This window comes from Trachymyrmex septentrionalis, unplaced genomic scaffold (assembly GCF_001594115.1).
Source record: "Trachymyrmex septentrionalis isolate Tsep2-gDNA-1 unplaced genomic scaffold, Tsep1.0 scaffold32, whole genome shotgun sequence".
Classification (NCBI taxonomy): domain Eukaryota; kingdom Metazoa; phylum Arthropoda; class Insecta; order Hymenoptera; family Formicidae; genus Trachymyrmex; species Trachymyrmex septentrionalis.
This window is the reverse complement of record NW_017305485.1, coordinates 2195570-2206614: the sequence shown is the minus strand read 5'-3', so window position 1 is coordinate 2206614 and position 11045 is coordinate 2195570. Positions and strand designations below refer to the sequence as shown.

At 31.7% G+C, this 11045-nt stretch overlaps 2 protein-coding genes across 3 annotated transcripts in view; one reads left to right on the top strand and one right to left on the bottom strand.

Moving 5' to 3' along the window:
• LOC108750014 (transcriptional repressor protein YY1-like) overlaps positions 1-2336 on the top strand; it is a 5164-nt gene extending 2828 nt beyond the window's left edge. Inside the window, exons 2-3 of one of the 2 annotated variants that reach the window (XM_018489181.1) lie at positions 147-699; positions 954-2336. In XM_018489181.1, the coding sequence (XP_018344683.1) occupies positions 147-699; positions 954-1068 (668 nt within the window). In that variant the 3' untranslated portion in view covers positions 1069-2336. Of the gene's footprint in view, positions 1-104; positions 700-953 lie in introns of both variants that reach the window. The other variant, XM_018489180.1, reaches the window with a different exon arrangement.
• Positions 2337-2855: 519 nt separating this feature from the next.
• Positions 2856-4919, bottom strand: LOC108750016 (splicing factor U2af 38 kDa subunit-like). The gene is made up of 5 exons (XM_018489182.1): positions 4765-4919; positions 4598-4685; positions 3945-4011; positions 3543-3831; positions 2856-3347 (listed from the first exon to the last, which is right to left on the bottom strand). The coding sequence occupies exons 1-5, from the start codon at positions 4806-4808 to the stop codon at positions 3113-3115; spliced, it is 723 nt and encodes a 240-aa protein (XP_018344684.1). The 5' UTR covers positions 4809-4919; the 3' UTR covers positions 2856-3112.
• Between the last annotated feature and the right edge of the window lie 6126 nt (positions 4920-11045).

Genomic DNA, 11045 nt, shown 5'->3' with positions numbered 1-11045 from the left:
AAACTATATGATATATTATTAAATTTATATATCATATAGTTAGCAAAAAATTCAAAAAGTACCGTAGCTTTTTTGGGACCGCTCTCCGTTTGTTGCTGTTAAAGGTAACATCCTATTAGCGCCTGACCTGGATGTGGATGTTCCAGATGAAGGTTCAAATCCAGAACCGGATCCGGACTACACGGAATACATGACGGGCAAGTCCAATGCAAAGTTCAATTCGAATAGTTCGATGTCAGACGGTATGCCTGGTTTGGATCTGTCGGATCCGAAGCAACTTGCTGAGTTTGCACGACCCGGCCATAAGCTGAAGGTGCGCAAACCGCCGGTGATGGACGGTGTCGAGCGAACGATCGCATGCCCTCACAAAGGATGCACGAAGATGTTTCGAGATAACAGTGCGATGCGTAAACATTTGCATACACATGGTCCACGGGTCCACGTGTGTGCGGAATGTGGCAAAGCTTTTGTTGAGAGTTCGAAGCTAAAACGACATCAGTTGGTGCATACAGGTGAAAAACCATTTCAGTGCACATTTGAAGGATGCGGCAAGAGGTTTAGTTTGGATTTCAATCTTCGTACCCACGTGAGGATCCACACCGGTGATCGGCCATATGTATGTCCATTCGACGGATGCAGTAAAAAGTTTGCGCAATCAACGAACCTCAAGTCACATATATTAACTCACGCGAAGGCCAAGTAAGTTTCGCTTCTTTGTTGTACTTCGAATTTGAGATGAAAGCAGAAAAGACGAATGTGAAAATATTTTAAAAACTATCATATTAAAGAATAATAGACGATTTAGACAATAATTGTTAATGTTTGTAAAGCGATGTTAAGTTGCATTTTAAGATATTAAAGATATCAATTGCTTAAATTCAGAAGATCAATGTGTAAAGTAGAAAAAAGGGGAACTTAAATATCTGATTAGATCTTGATTTTCATAATTTCAGATCTCGGAACGCAATTGGGAGACAAGTACAACAAATCCAACTTACACAGCCTCAATTTGTCCAAGTTGAAGTTGCAGATGTGGACAATCAACAGTTCATTGTCTACGCCGATTAGCCCCCCTAAACATTGATCTCGTATATCTCCCGCTGAACACTACTACTAAAGTATCGTAACCATTAATTATTAATCTGAACAATGTAAATATTTTTACGACGCGTACAAGTGATGTCATTACACGAGACATGGACACTGTCTTAAGAGAATTAATGGAAGAATAATACCTCTGTGCTTAGATACGAATTTCTTAAAAAAAAAATGGAGCACTATATTATCGTAAAACACGAGAGGGCAAATAAAGAGTTAAGTAAGAAAGGAAAAAAAATAAAAAAAAAAAGATAATGTGTACCTTCTAAGATAACAAGTTAGACTGTGTCGCGCACTGCTCAATTTCTTGTTCCATCAAGAAAAATAGAGTGCGCTCGCATAATACACACTATATACATATACACTTACACACGTGCACACATATACACGAGACTGTATATATATAAATATATATAAGTACAATTAAAATATTGTATACAGTATATTTTGGAGAAATTCAGATGGGAATAAACCATGAAGATGCATCTTTTTCCGTCGGACTCAATTGTATCATCTTGGTAATATAGAAATTTTACACTATGTATAATGCTGAAGACTTGTTGATAGTTAATGATGAGAGAGATAAAGAAGTTACGCGTGTGTAACGTATATTATGAAATCCGTAAATATATCACGCAATCTTTATTGTATGATTCGGTATCGTTTTTCTTTTTATATCGACGAGGTATAATCGGGAAGATTAACGGGATGCTTTTTTTTTCAATAACGGATATGGGAAGAAAATCGAAGATACGCGAGAGAAGGAAATTGTACAAAGAAAAGTATACCGAAATGCTGTTACTGCATCCCGATGTGATATTTATGAAAATGTTGCGACGTCTGCTCGCGCATCGAACGGCTTGGAACGACTTCGGCGATATTTGAAATTTCGAGCAAGAAGCAATATAATTGTGGATAGATTTAATATCGAATTAGAATAAAAAAGTTATTACTGCGTGCATCTCTCATTACATCACCGATCATAATTATTCGCATATCATAATTTTATACGGGCGATATTGACAGGCATAAGTACACATACCTATGCACCAGCCTGCATTAAATTAAGCGAACTTTGGACAATTTGTTTAAATCCTACAAAGTATATATTCTTTCATAAAAAAAGATTTTACTTTACAGCTGCATATAATATTCTTGTGGCTGTACCCATCTGTTGGTAGTTTTCTTGTATACAATCTAATATCTTTTTATAAAGAAAAATAAGAGGAGAAAGGTGAATTATTTTAAATTGTTTAGCGTTTAAACTTTAGATTGCTTGATCACCCATTTTTTGTCAATAAACTTTCACCATCTATTTGAGCCTTACGGCAATTGTCATTATGTCCCATATTAGGCTTCTTTTTTGTACGATAGATACAATTTGGAATTATTTTTTAATATATCATACGGTCTACATTTTTACTGACGTAATGATATTCGCGAGAAAATGAAAAAATATAAAAATGATTTCAAAAATGCAATTTTAATTTTAATAAATTTAGGTAACTATCCGACAAAAAGAAGCATTATCATCAGTTTTTTGAAAGGAAATAATTTAATAATGATGTGTATGTATGATTATATCGATGCTCTTTGCACAGAAGGTTCAGGATATCTTTGCAAAGCATACGTAAATTTTTTGTTGTATTCGTAAATATCCACCAAACTACGTGCATCGTTTTTCACGGTATATGTTTAAGTTCGATAATTTATATGAAAATATAACACGAAATAAAAAATATATATTTCTATGCTTATATTTTATTTGTGTCTGTCATTTTTCATTGCGCGAAAAAGACATCCTTCAATTAATTCGGAGTCATTAAATTATTAACAAATGATATAATGTTGAAGAGCACTAATTCTATTGATTACACGTATAAATATATAATATATAAGATATATGTGTATATAGATACTTTTCATCTGGAACACGCACAAGATAGATCCATTGTATCAAGTCCGTCCGTTAAATAATGTTAGATCAGTTGGAATGAAGAATCATTTTCTATAATTAGTATCTTCCAGATCGGCCGTCCCTACCTTTGTCGTCCCTTTTCCGACGATCTTTAGATCTTGATCGTCTGTCGCGCGATCGTGATCGCCGCTTGCGATCTCGGCCGCGTGAACGCGAACGCGATCTAGATCGTCCCCTGCCGCTCTTCTTGCGACTGTACAAGTAGCGGCGCAGCTCACGCGAGATGGGCTTCAGGTGCATAAAGTTACAGAATCCGGAACGTGTGCATTCTCTAAAACGAAAAAAAAAACAAGATATGAGATAACCGATTTCATTCATCATTAGACATTTGCATGAATAGATTCTATTTAAAATGCGATCTGTGAAGCACATGATATATCATTTTATCTTTGTTGTTCATCGAATAAATAAAGGTAAAATACATCATGTGCTTTACAAAACCAGGAGAAAATAATGTTAAGATTACCCCATTTCATATTGACGACAACAAGCCTCTCTGAAATCCGTCACTGGTGAAAGTTCGGCATATACTGGTCGACCACCAAACCAGCGATTGTTCAAGTCATTCACAGCTCTCTCCGCGTCTTCCTCTCTACGAAATTTGATGTAAACATTACCTACCAAGTGATCGCCGAGATTGTCGCACACATTCATCTCCTCGATTTCGCCGTACTTGTCTTCGCACTCAACAAAGACATCTTCAAAGAAGTTATCATAATGCTCTTGCATTTCTTCGTCTGATACATTTGCGACCACTGGAACAAGAATAAATCATACCATTTCTTTATTTGGAAAAGAATTTAACAAAAATATGTATCAAATTGACAAAATATGTATAATTATCATTGTAGAATTATGATGTACTCACAATGGGAGCCATCTGCACTTTTGGCAGAATTTTGGGGATTCACATACAGATTTTGAAGCAGGCATGTCTGGAAAAGAATTAATTTGTTTCAATATATTAAATGTTTAAGAATGTTATATAAGAACATTGATTTTTAATCAGTTCTAAACTTGATCTCAATTCTCAAGTAATAAGATGATATTATGTTTTGCATTTGATAACACAAGTCGACACAAGTATTATTCTATTCTCCTTCCTGACATTCAGAGAATGACAAAGATAGAATATTTGTGTCAACTTGTATCATAAGTGTATCATGTGTAAGCATCCATTATTAAGTGTCATTCATTAACATCAAAATGATGACAAAAATATGATGTCTTTGATGACATTTTAATATGATTTAAAATGATGGCAAATAAGCAAGGTTGCTATTCCAGTTGTTATATTATGATTTATAAATTTACATCTCAGTTTTAATTCATTAATTAGAAAGTTGAAAATTGTGAGTGAAGCAATATAAGATGAATATTAATCATAAAGAATATGTATCAACAATTAAACGTTTGAAAGATAATTGAATGAGGATTGATTCTTACCATGTTGTATAGACACATTTAAATAGTAAAAAATTAATTACCGATTTAAATTAGATTAAGTAAATTATTTAATACCTGACTGAATGTAGGTTTATTGTGGATACGCGAACAGCGATCGCCGTGACGGCAGGCGCCGATTTTGAAGTAAAAAGAGCAGTTTACTCTGAAAAGAAAAAAAAGAAAAGTGTAGGTTAGGATAAGTTTCCATTCATTTACAATTCTGCAAAATGAGTTTTCCTTACTTATCCTTCTCAGTACCGAAGATAGATGCTAAATATTCCGCCATGACTCACGTCTTCTCGAAGATGAGATTATTCCAAGAGTTGTCAATTTGTCCGAACCATCAAAACCTACCTAATATCACCATCATCACGCACGACACACGCCGATAGACAGCAAAATGGCGACCGCATTAGTTATATTCACAATGAAAAGAAATGCAGCATTTCCATGGAAGAGAAACCACCAATCAAAAATGAACACAAGAAAAGAATATGGCTGTTAATTGGAAATGTCCACAAATGTCCAAAATGAAATCCAATATGTTATTGTGAAATTATTTAATAATTACATAATAATTATTCAGTTTAGTCTTCTTCAGCTCCGAGTTCGTATATTCACAAAAAAACTTACATTTAGCTACATTATTACATAATTAATATTAAATTATTATGTAATTAATACAAGCCTAGATGATAATGATAAAATTAATTAAAAATCGGATATTAATTAAGCTGTATCTTAAATGCTTACATAATTCAATGGGAATTTATATACTACATATATAATACTTACAAGGAGAGGTTACGCTCTGTTCTTCTCCGATTTCGATCAAACCCAGCAAACAAGAATGGATTGAAATGAATTAAAATGGATTCAGATTTTCAGAAATATATTGATTCACTAATGTTAAAATGAATGCTTTTCAGTCCTGAATGCATTTTTATTCATTTATATGAATTGCATAGAGCATATCTCTATGCAATTCAAAAATAATATTAGCTTTTTCTATACATTGTGAATACTGTCCAATTCAAAATTTTGAATAAAAAATGCAGTTTTTCTATCCAATTGTTTATAATAATTGAATTTAATTAAATCCAATTGTATCCAATTAAATGCAAAAAAGTATTCGCTATTTAAAATTCGCGCGCATTCGGATAGAAAAAAATTTCAATCCATTTTAATCCATTCTCGTTTGCTGGTAAAGCCTCTTGCCTGTAAAGCCTCAAACAGCAAGGTAACTTTTATGCCGACAAATGGTGATTGCTGATCTAAGGCCCAGTTCCACAACTCACGGTTAAGTCTTAACCAAGATTTAACTTATTTATTTGGTCGGTATTCATAGTCAGTTCTTATTTTAAGACCGTCTTAAGTAATGTCCTAAGTCGCTAATGCGATCCTCTGATTGATTCATGACATCTTAAGACTGTACTTTATAAATGTAAGAGATCCGACTGTGACTCACTATGTATATCGGCCATTGTCTCTTCCCAATTTTTGAATTCTTTTTAGTACAATAGAAATAATAATAGTAATAAATAATAATAATAGTAGTAATGTGAAAACATTAACAATAATTAAAAAGGTAATTTTCGCACTATTTGCTTTAGAAAAAATTAAGTTTGAAGAAATGTAAAAAAATTATTTATGTATAATTATATATAAAATTATGCATAATTATTGTATGAGCAAATTTTTCACATTTTTCTAAACTTGTTTCTTTCTAAAACAAACAATGCGAAAATTATTCCTTTAATTATTTTATATGTTTTCACATTACTATTATTATTTCTATTACATTAAAAAGTAATTTTATAAAAGAAAAAAGGATGTATAAACGTGTGGATGTATGAACGTGGACATATTTCATATATAGTTATACATTATGCGAATATTTATGCGTGTTTAAGTATGTTTATACATATTTATGCATATTCATGAAAAATTTTTTACCGGGGCTTTACAGATATTTTGGTTCCTCTAACATCGCTGCAATTTTGATCAAAATCGGTGGAGAGCAGAGCGTAGCCTCTCCTTATTAGATAGTCATTTAAATTGCGCGCCAAATTAATTCTTCAGTCTTGCAACGTAAATAAAGTGAGTAATATCGCAAATTAAATTGCTTAGCAATTTACTAATTTGATGTTACATCCCGTTGCATAATATTATAATTTGTGAATTATATATTATATAATATCCCTAAGGAAAAATATCCCAAACAAAACGTCATATACGTTCATTTCTTGGCAGTTAAGCATAAAACTCTGCCGAGAAAATCATTGACGTTAATAAATGAATGCGTATTGCATTTTGTCATGTGAGCTTTGAATAGCATTTAATGAACAGTCCATTAAATGTCTTCGGGATATTTGATAAATATAGCGATAAAGATATCTGGGCAATGATCTGTAGATGTTATACGAACAGAACGTTTGTTATCTTCATCAAGAGATATATCACTGATAAAAAAAATCATTCCTTTCTTATTGCATATGACCTAACATTTTGAGCCAAACTTTCATCTTTATGTCATCTTACAGCATCCGTTAAATCCATTTTAAATGAGCTATAATTGCTGTTGGAATTTGAGATCCTATTTATAATTCGATATGTCGCGAAAAGAATTAAAAGAAAATTATATATATAAAAGACAACATAATACAACATATATAAAATATAAAAATATGCATTAAAATTAAAATTCTGTTTCTTTTGAAGTGTGGATTACTTAAAGTAAACTTTATTAATTAAATAATTGGAAATATATAAATTTTTGACAGAAAGATACGACATTTCATAAAAATAGTAGCTATATTCTAATTATATAATAATATATATATGCATACAACTTTTATAAAAATATATAATTTTGTAAAATAATATTAAATAAATTTATTAAATAAATATATATTAATATACACATATATAATATATAGTAAATTTAATATATATAATAAATTTATGGTATGCAATATTATTGTAAAATTATGTCTTTTATTTGTAACATGTATTTACTACACTTTGTTTTCATTGACAAGGCTGAGCTTGTATCCTAGTCATCAAGTTCTCGTGTTCCGCAGAGTCTCAGCCACCTGTCTAATAATGCGCCTCCCGTATCCGGTGCCGCCTAACCGTTTCCGGTGTACCCGGGACTAGATGTTACCCCCTGCGGTGTCCTCACACGCGACCCCCGCGCAAAAGGGGCACGCGACCCCAAAAACACTCCACGCTCCAATGCACCGCCTTCCCCAATTTTTCCTGGGGTACATCCCTCCCGCAACGGGTGCGTGTCTTCGGCATCCGTACAATCCATTTGTTATTACGGCTCGTCAGTGTGAAGGAAAATTAGTGAAACCTCCAGCACTCGTAATCGTCGCTATTTTCTACGAATCACATTCTAGAAAATCGTTCCAAAAATATATGCACTCAGGATATTGCTGAAAATATTGTATGTAATTAATAATGATAAGACTCGGAGAAATTTTTCCATTTCTATTTTCATTTATCATGAGACGCAGAGAAAATAAAAAAATTTTCACTTTCACAAATTTTGAAGCTGCGGCATTTTAGAATTTATTTTAAATAAATACTATATATAAATATATAAAAATGTAATGTTATTTTGTTTCCCAAAAAAAAACTTGTAAATATTGTAAAGTTTACATAATGTAATACATTTGATCTTCTATTCATAAAATAATATATACGATATAAAATATAATTTTTCTGGTCGATAAGATTAATGATTAGGCGGAAAATCGTTTAAAATGCATGTCTTGCCGCGTATCCCATATGCAATTCATGAACAGAAATCGATTTCACACTCTCGCTGGGTATAAATTAATAGACACTTATGGTGCGTTTCGATGGGTTACTCCCTGTACCAGGTGTTAGTCGTGGCCTCCTCTTGCCAGGATGCACCGTGAAAAATCGCTTTATTCATGGAGCGGCTGATCCGGGGCCTCTTACGATTGCTCTGAAAATCTGTGTTTTAAATGTATAATATCTCAGAAACTATTAAAAATGTCTTCACAAAATCGTGTAAAAGTGTAATGTAAATTATAATATAAATATATATTAATTTCAAATACAACAATAAAAATTACATTAAAAATTTCAGTAACTTCATCTTTTATCACTTAAATGGTTTGCACGAAATTTTTCATTCCAGCAACCATTAAAATATAATTTGGTACACAAAGACTTTGGAGCATATATCTTGAAAATGTTTTACTTCTCTCCTTTTAAATTTTTTTCTGTGAGAAAGATAGATTTTAAATAATTTAAAAAAATATAAATGAGTTTAGTAATTGTTAATTCGGTTTATATATCCCAAAGAAATGCGACAAAAGTTTTAACACATTTTATATAGCATTATATGGTTTTTTTATATTGCAAACGGTGACGACAAATCTTTTCGACGTAGGGATAATATTTATTCAATTGTCGATGCGAAGCGAGATTGCACGAGTCTCGTCATCGTTGGAATCACGATTAAGCGCATACACGTGGCCACGCGAGCTTTGCCATTTAAATCCCCTTTAGTTATCTCTCGATCTCGAGGATCAAAAATTCTACCGGACAATGGAGCCGTCCCGACGCAGTATTTTCATTTCGGATTATATCGAACAAGCTGCGGCTACATTCGATCGAAGTATATGTGATTAGCAAAGGAAAAAGAGAGAAATAATTCTTTGTTTTTTTTAAGCCATTAATTGTAATTCGTATCAAAATTCAAAATTTTCCATTTATAATGTTATATATTATGTAATAATAAGAAATAATGTGAATAAGAAATAATTTGAATCATGAAATACATAGTTATTAAAATGCACGTAAATATATAGCAGAAAAATTATAATTAAGATTTTATCCAATAATCTGACATGAATTATAAAATTGAGTTTTAAAGCAACAAATTAAATACAATTTAATGACAATGATTAATTATAAATAATATTTTATAATACGCAGTTTTTTATGATAATTATTAAAATATTGATAATAAATTTTTTTTTAGCTAAATTTTTTATTTCATATTTTTGTATATTTAAATTAATTATTTTTCAAATTATTGTATTTTAAATGAAATTTAAATTAAATCTTTCTTTTTTTAGAAAAGTTATTTGTATATATGTCACTAATGTAAAACACTAGCTTAAATATATTAATTGTTTTAACACGTGTGATATCACACGCGAAAAACGTTAATACAAGATGTAATTATTAACGAACGGGGATATTAATTACAATCGTGGGAAATGGTAACACCCCCCGTTTTCCCGATTCTTTCCAGAGAAGCATCACAGATGGACCTATAACTCATTCGAGTTCGACGTACCCTCACTTCGTTATTTCGGGACTGCTAATTACCGGTGTGTTATAGATGAGGTTCGAAATCATTCGGAAATGTAAGAATACTTGTAACAGGGCTTAGTTTATTAACTGTCGGCATTATCAAAAACAGAACCTCTCTTCTGTGAATTTATGTTATTGAATATCAAAATACTGTTTTAAATCTTATAAAATAGGATTATAATAGGATATAATAGGATATAATAGGATAAATCCTATATGAAACAGAAAAGTATTATAATTTAATACGATTATTCGTTATACGATATAAAAAGTAATTATTATAGTATTATAGTAAATATTATAATAAGTAATTCTAGTAATATTTCTAAATAATATAAATAAATAATTATTACTGTCGCTAAGAAAATAATTTTCATATCACAATTATTGCAGGAAAAAATACAAATCGATATTTTTGTCATGTCAAAAGATATTAAATCATTTTCGTTGAAAGATATATCAATTTATATTTTATTTATAAATTTCATGAAGCTCTTCCGTAATATAAACAACTTACTGGAGTTTTATTTTATTTGTAAAATAACTTTCCCTCTTTGTACACCTTCTGTTACAATCGATACGAATTCTATATGATTCTCGAGATGATTTTCACGTCACGATAAAAATACATTCCATTCAAAACAGGTGACACTTCCTTTTTATTCCCTACACACGCCTTTTATATAAAATTACAGTAAATATTGCCGGGTTAGAAAACGGAGCGTGCATCCGGCAAACATATTGCGAGCCGCAGTACATTATTAAATTATTATCTGACGCTTAATAATGTGTTAGAGAAATCAGATCGTACTTGTTACGGTACGCATAATTATAAGTTTGCTCGACAGGGCCAAATGTCGCCGAAGTGGTTAACCTGGAACGCAACCCTTTGCCACAACATTGCGGCCGCACGTGACTTGCACGTGCGACCAATTTCTTTTCTATTATGAGCTTACCTGTGATTCGACAATGTGTTTTTTATTGTTTGCAATAACTTCGAGAAAGAGAGAGAGAGAGAGAGAGGGGGGGGGGAGGGAGCGAGAGAGAGTGCAACTTGAGTGCAAAAGCGAATTAATGAGAGAGTGAAAGAGAAAGTAAAGAATTGCGTGAAAATAAAACAAATATTTTGCATATATATCGCAATTACTTTATACATATAATA